Source organism: Pinus tabuliformis, chromosome 5_2, assembly GCF_031772625.1.
Source record: "Pinus tabuliformis cultivar Carrire ecotype Pingquan chromosome 5_2, CPIR1, whole genome shotgun sequence".
NCBI classification, from domain to species: domain Eukaryota; kingdom Viridiplantae; phylum Streptophyta; class Pinopsida; order Pinales; family Pinaceae; genus Pinus; species Pinus tabuliformis.
The window spans coordinates 454,236,242-454,259,526 of NC_142306.1; the positions used below are offsets into that span (position 1 = coordinate 454,236,242).

The following is a 23,285-nucleotide window of genomic DNA, read 5'->3' on the forward strand; positions in this document are numbered from 1 at the left end:
CACTTTCCTCAGATAACAGTACAAGAATCAGTAGTGTTCTCTGCTTACTTGCGCCTTTCACCAGAAATAGATACCAAGAGCAAGTAGGTAAATATTTATGGTGATTTTAATCTTAAAAATATACTCCTGATGCAACAGAAATGTTGAGAGCCGCTTATGAACCACCTGTGGACTTTAATATAGTTTCTTTCTTTCATTCTTAATATTGGGTTTCCTAAGATTGAGATTGTTCTATTTAACAGATGTTTGTGGATGAAGTGATGGAGCTTGTAGAGCTTGATAGCTTGAGAGACACATTGGTGGGTCTTCCTGGTGTGAGTGGTCTATCAACTGAGCAACGGAAGAGACTAACCATTGCTGTAGAACTTGTTGCAAATCCTTCAATCATATTCATGGATGAGCCGACATCTGGTCTGGATGCCAGAGCTGCAGCTATCGTGATGCGTACAGTTAGGAATACAGTGGACACAGGCCGAATTGTAGTCTGTACTATCCATCAGCCAAGTATAGATATTTTTGAAGGATTTGATGAGGTAAGATACATCTCTAACTCCTTACAGGTTGTTAATATAGCCAAATCTGAAATTGCGATCAAACACCCACAAAAAAATATGAAAGCATACATGAGAGCACATGTCATGGAAGGAAAAATATTTTTCACTAGAAATCCAAACCACTGACAATAATCATAGGGGGCCAATTGGTAGTGATGTATCTAGAGTTCGGAGAGCTATATTTAAATTTCAAATCCAAGGCCATGGAGTAAAATATTTAATATCAAAGGTCTTCAGCGAAATGGCTAGTTTTGAAAAGGTTATAAGATGGATTGTAGGAAGAAGTAGATGGTTCTGTAAATTTCTAGAAAGGAAGATCTTTTAGAAGCCCACCAATATCAATGTTTAAAACAATTTTCATTGCCCACTCTGAAGGGCAATGCATTTGGACACCTAGGTAAAACCTGATAATCATGTGTGTAAATCAATGCTTATTGAACAACACCTTGCAAATAATTAATGATGCTTAATTTCCCAAACAATCCCAACTACAATAGCATTCTTTCTTTTTTTGCAGCTGTTGTTGATGAAACAAGGTGGTCAAATTATATATGGCGGTCCACTAGGTCGCCATTCAATCCATGTCATAGAGTACTTCCAGGTATATGATTAATGTTTGCTAATGCAGCATATGTTATTAAGGCATCTTACAGTTTATTCAAGTCTCATTGAATCTAGCAACTTGAAATGTCCTGGACAGGCTATTGAAGGTGTGACAAAGATTACTGATAAATGTAACCCTGCAACATGGATGCTAGAAATCAGCTTTAGAGCTGCTGAGGAGCGCCTTGAGATAGATTTTGCTGAAATTTATAAGAAGTCTCCTCTTTTCCAGTAAGTCCAGATCAAACGCTCTTATAATGCCCATAACAGATTTCAAAGAAATATGAATATCATATTACATCAATTATTTGAGTGATATGGTGTTATCTTTTTTGCAGGTATCATATAGAGCTAGTTAAAGAATTATCCACACAAGTTCAAGGTGCCACGGATCTTTACTTTCCAACCAAGTTTGCCCAATCTACATGGGCCCAATTTACTGCTTGCTGGAATGCTGGCTGTCGCAATCACTCCAAGCTACCAAGTTGCTGCTGTTGAATGGTGAACTCAAAGACCACAAACATGGCATATCAGAAGATAACTAGATCTAATAATTCAGTAACATGAATATAGTGGACAACACACAGTAGTTTGAAACAACAGTTAATATTTTCTTATCCACACAATATAAAAGTTACACCGCGTAGTTTGAAACAACAGTTAATATTTTCTTATCCACATAATATAAAAGTTACACCGCTGTCGTGAAGGGATTACAATGGCTTCTCAAAAGCCTGAGGCACCCTCTCAGTAGATTCACTCTACTCATTCTAGCTAACTACAATGCTCTCCCAACTTGACTTGACAAGAAAGGAAACAGAAATTACAAAAATATCTCTCTGTCAAAGGAATCATTAGCCAATATAACAAATAATCGTTCCTCAAGAGATGTTCCCTACTTAGCATGTGAATCTCCCATAATAAATCATTCTAGCTAACTACAATGCTCTCCCAACTTGACTTGACAAGAAATGAAACAGAAATTACAAAAATATCTCTCTGTCAAAGGAATCATTAGCCAATATAACAAATAATCATTCCTCAAGAGATGTTCCCTGCTTAGCATGTGAATCTCCCATCATAAATGGCTCATAATGTGAGACGTATCGGTCACAACTTTCATATAATATGTCATAAACTTACATTGGTCAGAAATAGAAGATGTCAAGCATCTATATGGAAGGAATTTTCATAGATCTATAAGTCGTCCTGCAAATCTTCAAAACTCATCTGCCCCTTTTTTAGGAGAACAACTCTGAGCAACCAAACACTGACATTCTGTCTTCACAAGGAAGGTGTTCTCTACCAAGCCTAGCTTCTCTCTCAGAATCTTAACATCCCCTTTGCAAAGGGTTTCATTAGAATGACAACAACCCGCATTTAAAGCATTTCTCCACCCCTCTCCTAATTAGAAATATATATATATATATATATATATATATGGACTCACAAAATTGGGTTGGGTTCTTATTCAAATGATATGCTAGCGTTACCATTACAATCTCTAAGTATATCTACATTGCCACTCACATGGTACATGGGCTAATTAAAGGGTGACATTGCAATACATGCCTTAACAATGTACCCTATAGTTAATCATTCTACATCACTAAGCATATAAGTAGATAGATAGATAGGTTTAACTTGACGAAATAATCTGACAATACAATTTGAAGCAATATTGTGATTTTTGTTGTTGTTTAAAATACATTTTTGAATGCATAAATGGATTCAACACTTTGAAAAACCCCTGGGCACTCCAATTATGTATTGTAAGTCATAATATTAACCCATGATATTGTAACAAGGCCTATTTACAAATCAAGATTTTTTATGGTAAAGTGGGGTGAATATTTAGTCTTGTTACATGTTTTTTAAATGTAGATATATTTAACTCATAAATTAATTTTTTTATTATCAATAATAATAATTTAAAATAAAGTTATAATTTAATTAATTTTATGATTCTTTTTAATATTGAGTGTATATTTTTATAGTTGTTCATAATAAATTGAGATTTTTCTAAATAAATTGTGTAAAGATTTATAATCCATCCAATGTTTCATGTGGACACTCCACCCATGAAAGCATGAGATTTTCCTTAGAAGTTAATTAAGATGTTTGAATTTTCAAACTTGTCATTATCTAAAAGTTTCACTAGAAAGTAAGTGAAGGTGAATGAATCTAACCATTCATATGACAAGAAGCCAATTAACCATTCATATGACAAGGAGCCAATTTAGTTGAGCAATTATAAAATTAACCATTCATATGACAAGAAGCCAATTAACCATTCATATGACAAGAAGTCAATTAACCATTGATATGACAAGGAGCCAATTTAGTTGAGCAATTATAAAATTAACCATTCATATGACTAGAAGTCAATTTAGTTGACCAATCATAAAAGTAACCATTCATTGGACAAGAAGCCAATTTAGATATCAAACTTGTGATTGGAATAAATTTGACTTGGAAAATATACAAAAAAAACCCTCCAAAATATAAAATAATTAAAATAATAGTTAAACTTCTATTACATGGGAAAAGCATGGGTAAATAAAGAAGTTATATAGTGTTTGATTAAACCACGACTTTAAAATTAAATGATTAACTATAAAATGACATGTGACCATATTTTAAATGTGGAACGAAAATGCGTGTGTAGTAGTAGGTGTAATTGTGGGGATTATTATGTCCAGCAAAAATGTAAAATAATAATAAAAAATCTGTATTCTTGTAAGATTACAGGATCATCAGGATCTGTCTGTAATGTAGAAGAAATCCACAATCTAACTAATGTATGCTGATGGTGTCCTATACGTCTCATCATCTGGAGACTCACTCGCAAATTGAATTGAAACCAGAAATCACCACATATTTAAGGCAACCAACCCCTGGGGCCAAATTCATCCATTCGCCATTGCTACCATACTGTACTGGCTGACCTGCTAAATTTCTCTTCTTTGTGTTTCTAGTCGTCATGGCGAGCAGGAGATCTGTTATATCTGCATTCCGAGCTGCGAGTAGAAGGCCAATCTGCTCCCCAGTCTCTTCTGTCAGAGAATTGCATGTAAGTGATGATCGATCACCCTCGCTTCTTTTTTGTTGGGATTGAAGTTGGGTAAGATGATGCTTGCTTGCCACGTATGAAGGTCTGAGATACAAGTATAAGTAGGCTGGTTTACCCGGAGAAGGCAGTATCAAGTTTCAGTTATCACTCTCATTAACAAAACAAGATTATATATTTTCTTAGTTATCACTCTCATTAACAAAACAAGATTATATATTTTCTTACATTCTCTGCTTCCTATTTTTCTAATTTATATGCTCTTATTATGTTTCAGGCACCTGCAGGAAGTAATAAAATTGTTGGAGTCTTTTATAAAGCCAATGAATATGCTTCGCTCAATCCAAACTTTCTCGGGTGTGTTGAGAATGCTTTGGGCATACGAGAATGGCTGGAATCTAATGGTCACCAGTACATTGTGACAGATGACAAGGAAGGTCCTGACTGTGGTAAGTTAGCAGTGATTTCTTTTGTTGTTATGTCTAAGTTAGCACTCCTGCAAAATAAAATAAAATTAATGTGTCTTTTTGAACTTCTTAATTTAACATCATCGATCATATGCATAGAAGTTGCGCAGGGGATCTGTAGGTTCAGAACATAGAAGGGAAAGTTTGAACCAGTGTTACCAGGATCGTGGCTTGAACCTGCCATTATCCGAGTTTCAGGCAAATGTATTTTTCCAACTTGTCTGAGTCAAACTTGGTTGTTGACACAGAGTTTGATTTTCCAACTTGTAACTTGTTTGTTGACAGAGTTTGACTGTCAACACGAGTTTGACCTCTGAGTATGAGTATGACTTAGTTGACTGAATCAAACTTGTGTAATAAAAACCCTCATCCAGCCCAATTTAGGTTATTTTTACCTCTGCTGGGTTCATTGCTCCTCTACTGGGTGATTAATTTCTGTGAAACAGACTGAAGGGAGGTCATGTTGTCGCACTCACCATTGCTTATATATTTTCATCAAAATATATATGTGTATATCTTTATATTTTTGTTCTACTCTCCAATTTTGTCCCGAATTTTTTCCTTATCCTTGCCCAAAACTTGGCCTCCCCGAATTTTCCTTGATTATGCATCTTGTAATGCTTGGAGGGAGCTGTGCTAAACGCCATCTCTTTCTTAAAACTGTTAGAAACCCCCCAAATGCCCTGTTTCTTTATGTATCCATGTATACCACTAGGCTATATGTGTTCTCTGTGTTGGTGAAGTGATAACATGGAATTTAAATGCCCTAGTAGGCTACATGTACTATGCTGTCGAATTGGCCCCGTGAAACTTGAAATCATGATAACTGATTTGGAATTGCGATTTTTTATCTGCTAACACTAGAGTGCTGGGACACACTCATCATCAAGCTATGTACACCAGACTTCTTAATAAATGAATAAACTGTGGTCTAATTGTTAGCAGGTCTCATTTGTCTAACTGTAGTTACTAGCCATCAAAAGCACAGAAAAAGATTTAGAGCTAATGCTAAATGTGTATCAGCAGGGTTTTGCTTGGTAGAGTTTCTTTGACTGCTGGACAGGGCACCATCTATGCTGATTCTTGTATTGTAGAATCTTCTTGAAAAACAGTTTCCCTTGAAACCTGAGACGACCTTCTAACTCAACTCATATGTCTTTGACCTGGGAGGGAGGTATAATTATATGGTACCTAGTAACATCATACTCCAACTCCACATCACCTGGAGTCATCTTTCTTTTTCGGGTCCGGAAAAATATTGTCCCACAGTTTAGGCGTTCCAAGCATCTTGCTAGCCCCCTGCAGATTTCCTCCCTCTTCCTAGTTTTTCTGGATGGACGACGAGGGTAGTAACCAACTGCTAGCTGAAATACCAGCTGGTAACCCCAAGGTATTTAATGAGATTTGCTCCCGTGAAGAGCCACCCACCCCTTGGGATATAAAATCGTGTTATCTGTTGTTGTTATTGATATGGATGAATAGTTTATGTCCTAGACTTCCTTTTGTTCCTCATATCCTGAATAATAATCAATCTAGATGGTATCGTATGTGCTGCTTCAAAAAGTGAGATTTACAGAATATATATCTTGTCGAACAAGTCATAAATGACTTCTGGTTATTCACAATTGAAGTTGGGTGGTTGTTTAATCCACAATCCAATCTATTAATTTTCTAGGATGCCTTCCCTTTCCTACTTCTTGCTACCATGGATCGTCCAAATCAGTGTATTGCTTGCTTGCTTTTACATTTGAGAATTGTAACCCACTGCGGACTAAACTTACACAATTAATTTCCTTTGCAGAACTTGAAAAGCACATACCTGATGCGCATGTTTTGATTTCTACGCCTTTCCACCCGGCCTATGTGACAGTAGAGAGGATCAAGAAGGCAAAGAACTTAAAGCTTCTTTTGACAGCTGGTATTGGTTCTGATCACATTGATCTAAATGCTGCAGCAGCCGCTGGTGTGACTGTCGCAGAAGTTACAGGTACTATTTCTGAAATTATATCGCTTGTCACTGCCCTGTTCACGCTATGGACATTTTGGTATGAACAAGTTTCTGCATTGATTCTTCATAATTTAACTGATGCCTTCTTCAACAATTTTTACAAGTAATGTGGTGTCCGTTGCAGAAGATGAGCTAATGGGCATTCTCATATTGATGCGAAACTATGTACCTGGATATAAGCAAATTGTTGAGGGTGATTGGAAAGTGGCAGCAATTTCTTACAGGTCATATGATCTAGAAGGGAAAACTATTGGTACTATTGGTGCAGGGCGTATTGGCAAAGAACTACTTAAGCGTTTGAAGGTGTTCATTCTTAGGATCTAGTACTACTTCATGATGTTGCAAACTTCTTTTCAAAAACCAATGCTCCATAATTCTTATGCATGCATGCTATTTGTTTCAAAATTTCAATCTAATAATAATAAACATTACATGATGTTAATTGAATTGCGTTCCTTTGTACAGCCCTTCAATTGTAAGCTTCTTTACCACGACCGTCTTTCTATTGGGCCCGAATTGGAAAAGGAAACTGGAGCAACATTGGAGACAAATCTTGACGAAATGCTACCTAAATGTGATGTACTTGTCATTAATATGCCTCTTTCTGACAAAACTAGGTGCGCCTTATCACAATTTCATAAATAATCTCTCCCATTATTCACTCAGACATCAATAGCACCTATATATTTTATACAACTTGTGAACAGAAACCTAATTATTGTTTATCTTTCCCTTTCCTTTTGGTTACAATAGGGGAATGTTTAACAAGGAAGGTGTTCTCTACCAAGCCTAGCTTCTCTCTCAGAATCTTAACATCCCCTTTGCAAAGGGTTTCATTAGAATGACAACAACCCGCATTTAAAGCATTTCTCCACCCCTCTCCTAATTAGAAATACAATTTTGGGTTCTCTACTAATTTTCTCCACACCCATTTAATCTAACAATGGACATAGAGCATGTATATTTATACCTGTGTGTTGGAAATACCATTTTATACTTTAATGTTTATTATTTTTGTTTTATTATTATTACTTGAAGTTCTTCTTAACAAGTGGTTGTGTTTCTTTTGGTTTTAGTGAAAGTATGGGCTCCAATGTTGGCTCTCTTATTATGGAGTATAATTCATCTTTGAGAATTTTTCAATTATTAAAGTAGGTTAGTCAATTGCTTAAAATATTAAATTTATTTCAAAAAGTTTTTGTTACTTTATAGGTTAGACACTGGCTTGAAATATTAAACTTATTTCAAAATGTTTTTGTTACTTTATAGATAAGGCGTAGATTTCTTGGCTCTATGATGAAAATAATGAAGGGAAAATACATGTTAATATGTTACTTGTGCTCTTTGACTGAAAAATACACGGTGAGAGAAAAATGCATATTATGCTAATTGAGGAATGTTTTTCGCTTGTCGAACTTATAGTATTGAATTTAACACACTAACACTTTACAAAAATGAACTAACTATTCATGATGAAAATAGCAATATGGAAGATTTATCTGCATAATGAAAAAGGCAATATGGAAGATTATGATCACGTTCCAATGCATTTTTTAAAATGTGGATGTGACAAAAGGTTGTTGTGGAAGTTGTTGTTTGTATATGAGAAGTTTCTTGATCATTGTGTATAATCCTAATGTTGATAGATATGTCTACTAAGTGCTTCCAGTTAATGGGGCATTGATTTGAGCGTTCAATATATTTTTATTCTTTATCAAAGTATTCTTTTGTTGTATTTGTATTTTTCAATTTATGCCTTACGGCATTTCCTTTGCAACATCTGGTGCAAATGCTAGTTTACATTTCATTAATTTATAAATATATTCATAAATATACATATATACTTTATAAAGAAACAAAGGCTTTATTTAAATCTTCTAAACTTTAGTTTTGATTACAATATTTGAACCTAAAATTTAATAATAAAAATCAAATCTTATAAAAACTCTCTAATTTACATTTCATAAATTTATAGATATGTTCATAAATATACATATATACTTCATAAAGAAACAAAGGTTCTGTCTAAATTTTTTATGTTTTTGGCTTTGGTTATTTTATTAAGATTTAAATAATACAATTTTTGCTTATTTTTGTAAGGTTTAGATTATATAACTTTAAGTAAATTGTTATTCTTTATTGTTTAAAATATATTTTTGAATAAAAACATTTAAATTATATAAATTACCATAATTCTAATCAATCCTACCCAATTTCTAATAAAATTGATAAAATATATATATATAAACTAAAATAAATAAAAACAATTATATAACTAACGGTCAACCCAATGTTACAATTTACAATTATAATTTGTTTTTGACTAAACAAGCTATTTGTTAATAATGTCAAATTAGTAACATCCGGCGATGCCAACTACATAATCGGGTCACAATGTTAAATTTGTTTCACTGAATATTTAACATAGGATTCGTCAGTAACACGTAATGAGTCAACTTTGTTAACTAGATAACTGAATCACAACATTGAAATTGGGTAGTTAAAAAGTTTAACTGGGTTCATTATACCATATGAGAGTATAACTATTATACAATATGAGAGTATAACTATTTTAAAATTAAAATATTAATATGTTTATTTTATATTGTCAAATTAATAATAGTATTTAATGCTTAATGTAATTTTATAAGTGTATATTTTTTTTAAATAGCGACAAAATTTATCATAATTTAGTTGTTAAATTAATAGTAAAGATAATTATCATCAGTTATTATTTGGTAATATTTAAGCAAAATCATACCCCCTATAATTATTTGTTGGTGGTTCGTAAAAGACTAAGAGATAAGTTTTCACTTCTATTAGATGTCTCTAGATCATTAACTTATTTCCTTTGTCCAAAAAAATCCTCTCTTTTAACTAAGTAAAAACAATTTTAAAACATACTCCACATCTAGTGCATAGTCTAATGAGGCGGAGGAGTTGCCTGGAAAGTTATGGAAATTTCGCTCATATTTAGAGAAAATCCGGCAAAGATTTTTGTAAATCCAAGTATAGTTGTTAAACTTCAAAATTTTAAATGTACTAGACTTTTTTAATGGTGTTGAATCCATTTCCACCATCAAAAACATGATTCAAACACTGTCTCTACAAGATTTTTTGAAATTTTTTTACTCGATTCCAGCAACTTTTGACCGTCCAAACAATTTCTACGCGTCATTAAACGACTCCATCAATAAATAAATAAATATAAATATATATATATATATATATATATATATATATTAAAATACTTCAATAATTTCATTTACTTATTGATTAATAATGTGTCACTTTCTCAATTAAATAATTGTAGGACAACGTTAAAATTATGTGAAAATACTTATTATATTCATCACCAAATATCAAATTTCAAGTTGAAAGATTCGCATATTCATGACGCAATATTATATTAAAAGTCAAATTAATTAAACATTATTTTGCCAGCGTTCACACGAAAACAACTCATATTCATGCTATTTAAATACAAATTCTTCAGCTGCATAGTATCCCTATCATTGTTTCTATAGTATAAGATTTCATGTTTTAATTGCAGGGTTTTTTCAACATAATTCATGTATATGTCAAATTTATTAGCTGCAAATTAATTGGTAGGTGTGGAATTTAGTTCTTATTAGTTTTGAGAAATAAATGTTGCGGAGAGGAGTTGAGGGAAGAAATAAATGTTACGGAGAGGAGTTGATGGATGAGTTAATTGTGATGCAGTGTAATTGATTTATGTTTTTTTTTTCCCTTAAATAAATTAAAATTTAGTTATTTTTTAATAAAATTTTGAATTTTAGTTATTTAAAATGTGTTTTAAATGTATAATTAGATTAAATGTTTTGATTTTTTTTTATCTATTAGTATAAGAATCTTTTGTTTGTGAGATAAGATACTATATGGGTGTATGTGAATTTTTTGTTTGTGGAATAAGGGACTTATTTTTAACGAGTGATTTGACTACTAAATTTACAAAAGCATATATATTTTATCCCTTTAGTTTTGAACCTATGACTTTATAGAAAAAAAAAAAAAACACTTGCTCCTAACCGTTAGATTTACTAAAACTATATAACGTGAATTATGTATATCAAAATTCATTTATCCTCATCTCTATACGTCTTCAATCAACTTATTACTTTACTAAATTGCACCCTTTTAGATGCAAGCGGGTCAAACTTATATTCATAACGTAGCATTAGACAACTAACGCGTGAGTTCGTCACCGTGGAATGCGTCAGCACGCAGGCCACAAGCATGAAGGCCGCGTTAACAAAGTCAAAAAATTTAACCGTCGTAAACAACAGCTGGAGTTGTCGTCTGTGAATAGCTTGCAAAGCCGCGCGGAGAAAGTTCCGCAGTCGAGCTGTACGTTGTTCTTAAGACAGCTGTCAGAGAAAGCCGACGCCGTTTCGAAAGGTGTGTGGGCTCGAAAAATAAAAAGTCAAGAACTTGCTTAATCAAGGGATTCCGCTGGTGAGAAGTCAGAAGCGTGTGGGAAAATTCAAAGGCCAAGACCATAAGAAGCCAAGTTTAAAAGGTAAGCTCATAAGAATTTTAACGAACTTTTATGAAAAATGGATTTTATAAAAGGTTAAGGATTTTATGAAGAAAAAAAACGATTTTATAAAAGGTTGAAGGAATTTTTTTCCAAATGAAATTTTATTAAAAGTTTATGAAAGATTTGTTTCACAAAAAGGTTTTTATTAAAGTGGTTTTTGTAAAAGGTGCAAAGATTATAAAAGGATATTTTTCGGAAAAGAGGTTTTGTTAAAAATTATGAGGAGCTTTTTTTTAATTAAAAGAAAAAGGATAAGGTTTTTATTGGAAAGTGAGTTTAGGATTTGCAAAGGTATGTTAGTTTACAAAAATATTTTGGTATTTTGTTAAGTATGACAATTTTTTGGGGAAGATTGTGTTTTATGGGGGTGTATATTGAAAATCATATTTTCTTTTCGGGGCGATATGGAAGATAGCCTCTTGCAATCAGGAAACAAACTATTAAACAGAGGAAAGACAGCAATCATGGGTCACAAAATGAAATTGAAGAAGACTAAGAAAATGAATCGAAAAGAAGAGACAGAGATTGTTGTCGTGTTTAGAAAGGTTCAGACTGCAGTCGAGGAACTGAGAAGTCTAGCAAAAGACGAAGAAGAATTTGGTGCAAGGGGGAGTGACATGTAGCAACAAGTTATGTCACAAGCAAAGAAGTCAGCTGCAGATCTGAGAGTAGATGAGCAAGACTCTGAGAGGAAAATAGAGCTTGGAGAATCCCACTCAAAAGTGGATGATGGTTGTTGAGACCATAAAATTGAAACCCATTATGCAAACATGCATATGGATGAAGAAGATCCAACAAAGATTGCAAAGAGAGAAGCAGTAGCCTTTGTATGTGAAGTAGAGCAAGAACATATAAATGCTCAAGGAATTCATTGTAATGTGGATGATGCAGATCATTGTGAATCCCACTGTGATGAAACACATGTGGATGATGTCTGCAAAGTGAGATGTGAATTGGTGTAACCAACTGTAGTTGATGGATTTGGTGAAGTTGAAATTGTCAATGAAATTGACAATGAGCACATGCATGCTAGGATATCCCACCATAGTGTAAATGAAAATTATGTTGATGATATGTGTGGTTTCTTTTTTGAAATAGGGATTGATTGTGGCAATATGGTAAGCACAATGTTTGACGAAGAATTGAAGGTTGAAGCTACCACTGTAGCAGCAATATATGAAGCAGTTGGAATTTCTCATGAAGCAGTATGTCATCTAGGAGAAGCTAATGATCAAGAACATGATAAAGTGATTGAAGAGTTTTTGATGAGAATATCTACTGACCACATAATAGTCAAAGATAGTTTCAGTGAAATTGAAAAGAAGGCAGAGAAGGAAGATGTAGAGCAGGACGCTCTCACTAAAGAGCATAATAAATATGTTTTTAACATTGTTTTTGAATATGTAGGTGTTCAGAATAGCATGGGAGCAGAAGTTGAAAGCAACGTTGTTAATAAATTTGACGCAGATTTGAAGCTCATTGAAGAATGGATTCAGAAACCAATAGAAAAAATTGATGCAAGTCTTAAAGCAGCAGTACCTGATGATGAAAGTGAAAAGAATGATATGAAAAACAAAGATGAATGCATTGAAACCATTTTTCAACAATTGACTCGAGCAGATATACACTTTTGCTATCTGGAAATATGGCAGAAAGAAAGACATTTATATGAAGCACAAGAAGTAGAGAAAATAAGACAGTTTGAAGCTGCAATGTTGTGGAAGTAGTCCAAGGTTAAACGCATATTTGAAGAGAAATGTCTAGTAGATAAGATCAGATTGCATTTCAACACAAATTAAAGAAAAGTTGCAACAGCAACAAGTAAAGAAATATGGAGCCTACAACAAGAACTTGCAACAGAAAATGAAGCAATTTCGAGGATATAAAATTTGGAAGAAAGAAAACGCAAAATTGTGAAAGTCTTGAGTCATTGTAAGCCTAGCTGAGACATAGACGAGTAGGGATGTTTAAGTGATAATTGAGTTAATTTCTATTGTAAGCCTAACATGCATAGTTGAGTCATGTTGAGTCATGTTTGAGTTATGTTGAGTCATACGATCGTAATTAAGGGGGAGTGTTAGAAATTGTAATTACTCCTGCATGAAGAGTTGGCTAAAATTAGAGAGTCATTTAACTGAGCGTTGAGTGTTCAGTGTTGAGCGTTGAGTCAAGCCGAGTTAAGTGATAGACGCCTTTTAGTGTGTGGTTGCATGTCAAGATATTTTAGATGAGTCACTAGTCGAAAAGGTTAAATACCCTTCACCTACAAGGGAGTTCAGCTTATTCCCTCAATGTCTAAGGTAAGAGGAGGGAATAAGCTGAACTCCCCCTTGCACCAAATTCTTCTTTGTATTTTGCTAGACTTTCCAGTTCCTCGGCTGCAGCCTGAACTTCTCTAACCATGGCAATGATCTTTGCCTCTTCTTTTTGATTTATTTTCTTAATATGCTTCAGTCGCGCTTTGCAACCCATGACTGTGGTATTTTCCTCTGTTTTATAGTTTCTTTCCTGATTGCATGATGTTATTTTCCATATTGCCCCCGAAAGAAAATATGATTTTCAACATGTGCCCCGTAAGGCACAATCTTCACCCAAAAAACTGTCATGCTTGAAAAAGTCAAATAATTTTATAGACAAATAGACTTTACAAAGCCCTAAATTCTCTTGCCAATAAAAATATTTTTATAATCTTTGCCAAACCTTTTTCAAAAATCACTCTAATAAAAGCCCTTTTGTAAAACTCAAATCTTTCATAAAATTTTAATAAAATCTCCTTTAGAAAAAAAATCCTTCAACATTTTATAAAATCGTATTTTTCATAAAATCCTTAACCTTTTATAAAATCTCTTTTTCATAAAAGCTCGTTCAAACTCTTATGAGTTTACCTTTTAAACTTGCCTTCGTATGGTCTTGGCCTTTAAATTTTCCCACGCGCTTTGACTTCTCACCAGCGGAATGCCTTGACTACGCAAGTTCTTCACTTTTTTTTTTTCGTGCCCACACACCTTTCGACATGGCGTCTAAGCTAAGAGGAATTACAACTGACATGGTATGCTAGTTTTCTCTCACAACTGTCTTAAGAACGACCTACAGCTCAACTACATAACTTTCTCCATGCGGCTTTGCAGGTTACTCACAAGCCACAACTCCAGTGGTTGCTTCACTACTTGAGGCCTGCGTGCTAACACCTTCCACCACAACGATAGTTCGCGTTAGTGCTCTAACGCTTTCAACCACGGAAGGAACCCGCATGCATGCGAAACACAGTAAGTCAGAGACTTGTAACGTGGCTCCCTGTTAATCCTACCAGCATTATAACGCCCTGTCGTCCTGTATACGACAGTAAGGTGCGTTATAGCTCAAACAAGATTATTTCTCTCTTCTTTCTCAAATAGAGGTGCTAATCCGTTCTCCGTGGATCTTTGTAACCTTGCTCTGATATCAATTTGTTGGAGAGGATGAGGGGACAAAATAACAATTTCACACACAAAACAGATAAGTGGTTGTTCTTCTATTGATTGCACAAAACTTTATTTTTACAATGCATGCTCTGATATCAATTTGTTGGAGATGATGAGGGGACAAAACAACAATTTCACACACAAAACACATAGGTGGTTGTTCTTCTATTGATCGCACAAAACTTTATTTTTACAATGAATTCTGTGAAGAGTATTTAAACTTTCCCAACTAGCGACTGCCTAAAACAAGTTGACATGCACACATACTTAAATCAGTTAACTCACATTCTAAATATGGACTTCACTTAACTCTTCATCCAGTGCCTGATTTGACTCAATACTTAATTAACTGACTCTCTAATTTTAGCCAACTCCTGATCTGAGAGTAATTAAAATTTCTAAAATTCTCCACCTTTACTTGTTTTTTATTCTTAATAGTATATAGTTTTTCACATGGTGCATATGATTCACATATAGTGGACTACTTTTAAGAAATATTTTCCCATATAATGTACGGGTTCTTTATACATATTAATAAAAACTAGCGTTTTTTTTCATTAAACTTCACATAATGTCACATTGATCTTCCTGTAGAAATAATCATCCTACCTAGTTATGCAAAGAAAATTGACTCCACATCCCAACCATGGAATCCTTTTGATTATTCTGTAAGGCCTGGAATCTAACATTATGTAGATATTCTTCTAATTTAAACCATAGCTACCAAGTTCGGCCGTACTGGCCAGAAAAATTTCGAAAATACGGCAGTACAATTAGATTCGGCGGCAAATTCGGAAATTGGGATTCGATATGGTTGGTTTTTTTAAATAATTTTTTTATATTAATTTTTTTTATAATAAACATTAAATGGTTGGTTTTTTTAATAAATTTTTTATATTAATTTTTTTTTTATAATAAATATTAAATGGTATGTTAAATTTATTAACTTATTACAATGATGATGGATGGAATTTGGTAAATAAAAAATTTTATATTAAAAAAATTATAATAAACTGTAAATGGTATATTAAAAAGATTATAATTATAATGGAATTTAGTAAAATGGTATGTTATTAATATTATAATTATTATGATGGAATTTAATAAAAAAAATTATTAGTATAAAATTTAATATTTAAAAATAGAAATTTCTATATTAAAAAAGTATAGTAAATAGTAAATTGCATATTAAAAAGTTATAGTTGTAAAAAAAAATAAAAAATTATATATTAAAATATAGTAAAAAATAGTTAGTTTATAAGTGTTAAAAATAATAAATTCATATAACAAAGAAAAATAAATTATTATTTATAAATATTTATAAAATATATAGTCTCTAATTTTTTCTATTTCAATTTTATACTTCCCCTATTCCCCACTAGTAACAAAATGGAAACGATGAATTAAAGTTGGGGTGTGTTTCTCCCTTTGTGTCTGTTGGGGTGTGTTTCTCCTTTCCGGTCTATTTTGAATTTATTAGAATGGATATCTGGACTAACAAAATCTACACTGTAAACAACTCTTTGAAAGTGTGTAATTTTGAATTGTGTAGAATGCATATCTGGACTAACAAAATCTACACTGTAAACAACTTTTTGAAAGTGTGTTTTACTGGAAACGCTAAATCTACAAGGAGAGAATTATGTTGTTTTAGTTATTAATTAATAATGTTGTTATTTTTTTATTTTTAAGGGTTATAGAATTTGAGAATATGATTTTTTTAATATATATATTAGAATATAGATTTTTTTTTTTTAAATAATTTAACTTTAAAAGATCTCTACTTCCGAATTTTTCCCGTATTGTATTTTAGGTAATCGAATTTTTTCCGTATCGAATCAAATTCGAATTCGAATTTGGTAACTATGATTTAAACCTGTAAATTTGACGTTCAAGTATATAAAATTACTCAGTAAACTGAGATGCCTAGTGTCATTGATATTGGGTAAGGTATGTCTTGAGATGCCCAGTGTCATTGGTATTGGGTAAGGTATGTTTAAAATTGGGTATATATAAAGTTTTATAGAAGAGATTGGCAATTCTATATATATATATACTCCATTTCTTTTTAAATAAATAATAGGTTAGTGGTGATTCTCCCACTGTTGAGGATTTACAAAACTTTTTTATATTTCTTTCGGGCATTTGTATTTTGTTGGAAAATTAGAAACTTTGTCGGAAGAATGGTTTGATAGTACCTGGATAATGCAGTTTTTATATAAAAACTGAGTTAAGAGTGCATATGTAACTCCACACTTATTCACCACAAGACAAATGATGTTGGTAAAAATGATCAGACTTGATGGCCAAATTTTTTCAGTGTGGCAGGGATTTTTGGAATGAAATTCAATATTTGGAAGATTGGAAGCAGATTTAACAATGATGTAATTACACCCTTCCTTTGACATGCAAAATTTAAAATGATTTCTTATTTTAAAAGAGAGCGTTTATAAATATAATACTTTTTATAGTAGCAAATTGGTGTCTAAAGTCAATGAATGCTTCAATTTGAATACCAGTCAAGACTACAGAAAATGTAAGACAAGAACACAGGATTTGCAAATATTTTATAATACAACCTGAAGTTTGTCTTTCAATGGTCGGAGTAAATCTCTGCAATATTAAAGGTAAACATGCATCCATCAATTATAATGTAAAACCGATAATTGGGAAGCTCTGAATAGTGTGGAACAAAGAACTTTTGGCTACTTTCAGTAGAGAGATTTACAAGCAACAATCTCACTAGTAAAGACCAACTATTTTTACCAAGTGGGTAAGAGTTATGGGATTGCATTTTTTAGCTAAGGTTAAAATATTGTAATATCATAATATTCCAGAATCAACATATAAAGCACCGATGTAGATGCAAGAAGGGGAAGAGATAGAACATAATATCATTATATAGATGAAGTGTTCTTCCATTGAGATGAAAGAACCTAAGGGATTTCTTGTTGGGTGGATCTTGGCATACTAAAACATGGAACTGAGATAACAATTCTATCATTTGATTTCTAGTGGACAAAATCTAGAGATATAATATCTACATTATAGACTCTCCTCTAATGGAGAGCTAGCCTAATATTAACCAAATAAAATTTTCACAGATAGAGGTAATTTTCATCCTTAATTTTTAAGAAATTAAGGCCTAAGCTCATAACCAGACTTGAAGACTAAAGCTCATAGTCAAAGGCTCTACAAGGACAAAACTAATTATGACAATTTGTGTCCAGACCTCAACGATGAGAAGACTGATCTAAAATCATTAACAAACCAAATTTTAAAGACCACGGTTATTTTCATCTTCAGTTGACTTGCTAGAAAACAAAGTCCAAGCTAATATTCAAACCTGTGACACTTTGAAAAATTTGCAATCTTAATAAAATACTTTCCTTGCCTTTTCAGTCAGGTCTCAGTGATGGCTACAATATAGTAATTTAGAACAAATAAACTAGAGCCTACAATAACTTTACCTGATCAAGAGAAAAAAATAAACATGCTAAAGGATTTTTGGTCAAAGGGATTTGAGTGTACATATTCAAAACACATTTGAGCCCTTGCAGAAGAGAATAGGAATCTATAATTCCATTTATAACAACACAAAACCTGCATCCAGAAACAAGCACACACAATAAAAAGTCTAGTGACCATCTCAATGTTTCCCTTCACAATCAATCTTATTTCATTTAAATCTAGTTTTCCCAATAATATCTACAAGATAGATACCTATAGAGATAAATTTTCTTTAAAAGAATTGATTACACACAAACATTCATAATACTTACTAACATAGATCCATTATAAACCGAATTTTGTTACCCATATAGATGGAATTAAAGGTGCAAGCCTCAATATTTTTCACCCTTTTCACATTTAAAATAAATCATTCTCCTTTTATAATATGTTATGCTAGTGTCCCATTAAATCCTGACAAAAAAACTATGTAATGTTATCAACAATCTAGAACAAATTCTCCAATGGTATTTAACTGAAATAATCTGGGTAAGAATATATGGATAGATTTCTCTGGTAAACCTGGCACACCAACATCTAGTTCCTCTTGTATATCTTCACATATATACATGGGAAACACATTGTTATGTTCATAAATGGAAAACAGAAACAATTTTTACAAAATAATAAGTAGGAATCAACAAGAGAAAAATGAACATAGGTTAAAACCAACAAATGTCAAAGGAATATGAAAAAAAAATAATGAGAATTCATATAGATTTTTTGCTTATCTTCACATCGAGAGAGCTGCAACACAAAAAACAAGAACATGATGGTGCATGACAAATATGAAATTTCCACAAAATTGTTTGATGAAAAACAATGGTGAGTAGAATAGGTTCCTTGTTGTATGAATCCTACTACACAACTGTAAAATGAATCAACACTTAGAAAGCTCATCCCAAAGCATTTTTGTGGTCAAATGATTTCATATCCAATTGATTCTCTTGAAAGTAGAGATATCTTACAGCTTCCATGAACATTATGGATCTCATAAACTCCCACAAACTATTCCCATTTCAAAACCGCATCCCCCCAACTGCCCTGATTAAAAGGAAATGAGATTCCAAGAACACCATGTGTTGTCGCAATTGATCCAAGGATTGAATTGACATCGTGGTTCAACACAAGATTATTGGGTCCAAAGGGCCAGTAACAATGGTATGCAAGCACAGAACTAATTACGAAAATTTGTGTACATGCATCTGTGATGAGAAGACTGATGTAAAATCATTAATAAACCAAAGTTTAGAGATCTTAGTTATTGCCATACTTTGTCAACTTGTTAGAAAACAAAGTCCAAACTAATATTCAAACTTGTGACACTTTGAAAATTTGCAAACTTAATCAAATACCTTCCTTGTCTTTTTAGTAAGGTCTCGGTGATGGATACACTATAACAATTCAATAGAAAAAATAAACTAGATTCTACAATAACTTTACCTGATCAAGAGAGAAAATCAACCATGCTAAAGGCTTGATGGTCAAAGAGATTTGAGTGTACATACTAAAAACACATTTGAGTCCTTGCATAAGAGAATAGGAAGCTACAATTCCATTTATAACAAGAAGAAATCTGCATCCAAAAATAAGCACACACAACAAAAGGTCTAGTGACCATCTCAATGTTTCCCTTCACAATCAATCTCGCTACACTGAAATCTAGTTGTCCCAACAATCTCTACAAGCTATATACCTAGAGAGATTCATTTTCTTTAAAAGAGTCTAGAATAACTTTACTTGGTCATGAGAAAAAGTCAACCACGCTAAAGGCTTGTTGGTCAAAGGTCTTTGAGTTTACATACTCGAAACACATATGAGTCCTTCTAGAAGAAATATATGTAAAATCCACAATGGTGGAAAAGGAGAGTTGGTCAAAGAGGGTAGGTGTGGAACAAATTGATATTCAATTCCTATATAAAAATTCAAATGACAATTATGAAAAAGCAAATGACTGTAATCAATTTTTTACTTAATAAGAAAAATAAATTTGAAAATCCAAACCTGCAATCAAGATACTTGTTAAAACACTCCCTTTATAAAAATTACAAATTAAAAAGCCATAAATCTATAGTACATCAAGATCAACACTTAATTTTTTAATTTAGTTAACTAAAGGATTAGAAATAAGATTTTTTGGTTAAACAAGCGATTTGTAGTAGCTAATATTAACTCCATTTTAGATTCCAAACTCAAAACTTAAAAAAAGAGTGAAGTCAACTATTTAACTTTTTGTCAACTTCCAAAAATATTCCAAAGTCTACCCTGAAAATAAGAATTGTTATCAACACCAAAATCAACTATTATCTTTGTTACTTACCACTCTCAACCAAACAAACAATCAAGTTAATTCATAGCAAATCCCAAGTGTTGCACAAGCCTACTTGTCTATCATTCAAACTCATCACACTCCCCATACCTAACCTGCATCCTTGAGACTCCTCCTTTCCTTTTCCATAGGATTTGAATATTCAATGAAAAACCCATTCAAGAAACATTTTGGATATGACCGGGAAACCCCCAAGGCTCCTCTGCGCTCCAACCTACACATATTTATAAATAATGTGCACCTGACATTCCATTAATATCCATCTCCTAAACATGCAAAGATAAGTAGGTGTTAAGCCCCGAGCAGGTGAGGGTGATGCAGGGCGTCGATGAGTCTATGGTCGAGTAGGTGTTGAGATAGTGTGGGAATATAGGAGAAAGTGGTGAGTTTGAATCCCCGGGTCATTTATATGAATAATTTGGTAATCTTCAAGTTAGAGACACTGGAATCAACTTAATGTGTTCGATATCAACACGGATAGGGTGTTGGGTAAGGAATTAAAAGCATAGGAATATCATTTAATGTGAATAGGAAAATAAAACTATTGATATCCATCACATGCTAGATCGGGTGAATTAAATGTATAAGTCGTTCCAATAATATAATAAATTATTCATATTTAATTTGAAAGAACTTTCACTTGAATGTGTTATCATTGCACCAGTGTGGCATCCATTATATCATTTGATTTCCTTTCATTCAATTCACTGTGTGCTCTCTTTATGAAGAAAGACAAAGCTTTAATGTACTTTGCCATGTAAGTATCATCGAATTAATATTTCCTAATATTTAGGTTTGATAATGTCACCATTATCAATTGATCTATAAACTTTCATGGATATTCCATTAGAAGAGTTTGTTTCCAAATATTAAATTATTCCATTAGAAGAGTTTGTTTCAAATTCTAAAATATTAAATTATCTAAATTTCTTTTCCTTATATTCCAAATAGATTGATTACTAGCTTTGTTCGAATTTATGGAATAACTGAAATCAGAAATGGGAAGAATAGCCACATAAAAACACCACCCACACAAATGAACACAAGATTTATTTTGAGAAACCCAATATAAAAAAATCCAATTAGAAGGTGAGGTCTATCCTCTTCTTTCTTTGTGTAAATTTAAAAAAAGCACATACAAAGGCATGACAACTAATATCGAGTTACTTTTTAACATTGTTTCCTAGATGACTACTTCATTATCTTCCTCCTCCCCTATTATGCTTTGAAATTACCTCAAATATTTTTCTCAAATATGAAACACGTATAATGAAAAATAATGGAACTCCTTCTTTTCCTATGGAGTTACCTTTTGACATTGTTGTCTAAATGACTACTTTAGTAGCATCATCTATCATACTTTAAAAATTTCTCAACTATGGAACAAGTACAATGCAAAATAAGGGAACCCCTTCTCCTTCTAACATCCTAGTATTTAGCATAGCTCGATAGCCATCTAGGGTTATGGGTTTGACTTTTTTAAACCCTCAATTTGATAGGGATGCATATCCTCTAGAATATTATTAAAATATTCATGTGGACAACCTCGTATGTATGAGTAATGGTGGCTAACATGGAATCCACTCATACCATGGTGGCCAACTAGGTAGGTCAACTTGTAATAACCCCTGCATATGAGCATCAATTGACATGATATTTATGTTTTTGGAACTTAGGCTTCGGTGTAAATAAATTGCAAGGGTCCTTGTGTAATGTTTGGACCTTACAACCTTGAAAACAAGCATTTGATGGCTCAAAATGGCCCTAGAATGTTCCAGACCTCAAATTTCCAAAGTGAGATATGATGCTAAAATGGCCCTGCAAATCGACCCCTCTAATATTTTCAACCTAGAAAGTATTAGGATAGATGAAAAGTAGTATGATGATCTAATTTGGATCACCAATACACAATCCATGACTAATAGATCATTTCTTAGTTTTAATCTTCTCATTTTTAAAGAATAATTCTACTAATTTCAAATATAAGAGATGGATTGATTCAATTTAGAAATGCATGTATTGTTAAGTAAATTGAGAAATATTTTCATCTATCCACCTCTGCATATTTTAATTTTGATTCAAATCTAGTAAGTTCAAATCAAATTGGAATTGATTTTATAATTAAGCATTTGAAGGAGACAGTAGGCTAACAAATTTCCTCTTAATTTATGTTTGTAAACCTTGCATGAGTAAATTTACCCTTAGTATTAAATGGGTTCTTGAAACATGTAATCTTAACCTTGAAAGTAAATTGTCTTGAAAATATACTTAGTCATTTTGTTATTGCATTCCAACCTTTAAAGACAAAAGGCCATTTTTTAATTAGTTACAATCATTGAGAACTAAATGTTGACATTTGGTTGCTTCATTTGTAAAAATTTGAATAGCCATGTGTAGATATTGTGTCTTCCAAAAAGAACTATTTACAAAAGAAAAAAAAAAAAAAAAAAAGAGGCCATGAAAAAATAAGGTTTTTTGGTTTTTTTAACAATAACTAGTAATTGTATTAAGCAAAAATATGTGGCAAGAACATAAAGAAAATGGTATTATTAGCCTTGATTTTTAAGCAAAATCGGTATTTTCTTGTTTGAAAAAAAACTTAAAATACTTATAACCACAAAAACTCCATCCATATATTTCTTACATGAGTAAATTCTAACTAATTGTTGACACAACAAAGAACAAAAAAATTGCATGACTAAGTTGGATTATGAGCCCAACT

The 23,285-nt window shown here is 32.5% G+C and overlaps 2 protein-coding genes and 1 pseudogene across 3 annotated transcripts; all 3 read left to right on the forward strand.

Annotated features, from left to right (window-relative positions):
• Window positions 1–49: 49 nt before the first annotated feature.
• LOC149159637 (ABC transporter G family member 29-like) lies at window positions 50–2,013 on the forward strand. The gene is made up of 4 exons (XM_089433531.1): window positions 50–533; window positions 1,072–1,155; window positions 1,255–1,388; window positions 1,496–2,013. The coding sequence occupies exons 1-4, from the start codon at window positions 243–245 to the stop codon at window positions 1,653–1,655; spliced, it is 669 nt and encodes a 222-aa protein (XP_089289657.1). The 5' UTR covers window positions 50–242; the 3' UTR covers window positions 1,656–2,013.
• A 1,938-nt stretch (window positions 2,014–3,951) lies between these two features.
• On the forward strand, window positions 3,952–6,809 carry LOC149159638 (formate dehydrogenase, mitochondrial-like). The gene is made up of 3 exons (XM_089434373.1): window positions 3,952–4,230; window positions 4,505–4,676; window positions 6,496–6,809. Exons 1-3 carry the CDS (start codon window positions 4,141–4,143, stop codon window positions 6,807–6,809), a joined length of 576 nt encoding a protein of 191 aa, XP_089290499.1. The 5' UTR covers window positions 3,952–4,140.
• A 22-nt stretch (window positions 6,810–6,831) lies between these two features.
• On the forward strand, window positions 6,832–7,347 carry LOC149159639 (formate dehydrogenase, chloroplastic/mitochondrial pseudogene; annotated as a pseudogene). The gene is made up of 2 exons (XR_016261298.1): window positions 6,832–7,005; window positions 7,168–7,347. The product of XR_016261298.1 is annotated as a formate dehydrogenase, chloroplastic/mitochondrial pseudogene (transcript).
• Window positions 7,348–23,285: the final 15,938 nt, after the last annotated feature.

Coding starts and splice junctions, on each gene's coding strand:
- LOC149159637 (XM_089433531.1), top strand. CDS start 243: ATGTTTGTGGATGAAGTGATGGAGCTTGTAGAGCTTGATAGCTTGAGA. Junction 534..1,071: donor TTTTTGAAGGATTTGATGAG/GTAAGATACATC, acceptor CTTTTTTTGCAG/CTGTTGTTGATGAAACAAGG. Junction 1,156..1,254: donor ATGTCATAGAGTACTTCCAG/GTATATGATTAA, acceptor TGTCCTGGACAG/GCTATTGAAGGTGTGACAAA.
- LOC149159638 (XM_089434373.1), top strand. CDS start 4,141: ATGGCGAGCAGGAGATCTGTTATATCTGCATTCCGAGCTGCGAGTAGA. Junction 4,231..4,504: donor CTTCTGTCAGAGAATTGCAT/GTAAGTGATGAT, acceptor ATTATGTTTCAG/GCACCTGCAGGAAGTAATAA. Junction 4,677..6,495: donor CAAGGAAGGTCCTGACTGTG/GTAAGTTAGCAG, acceptor TTTCCTTTGCAG/AACTTGAAAAGCACATACCT.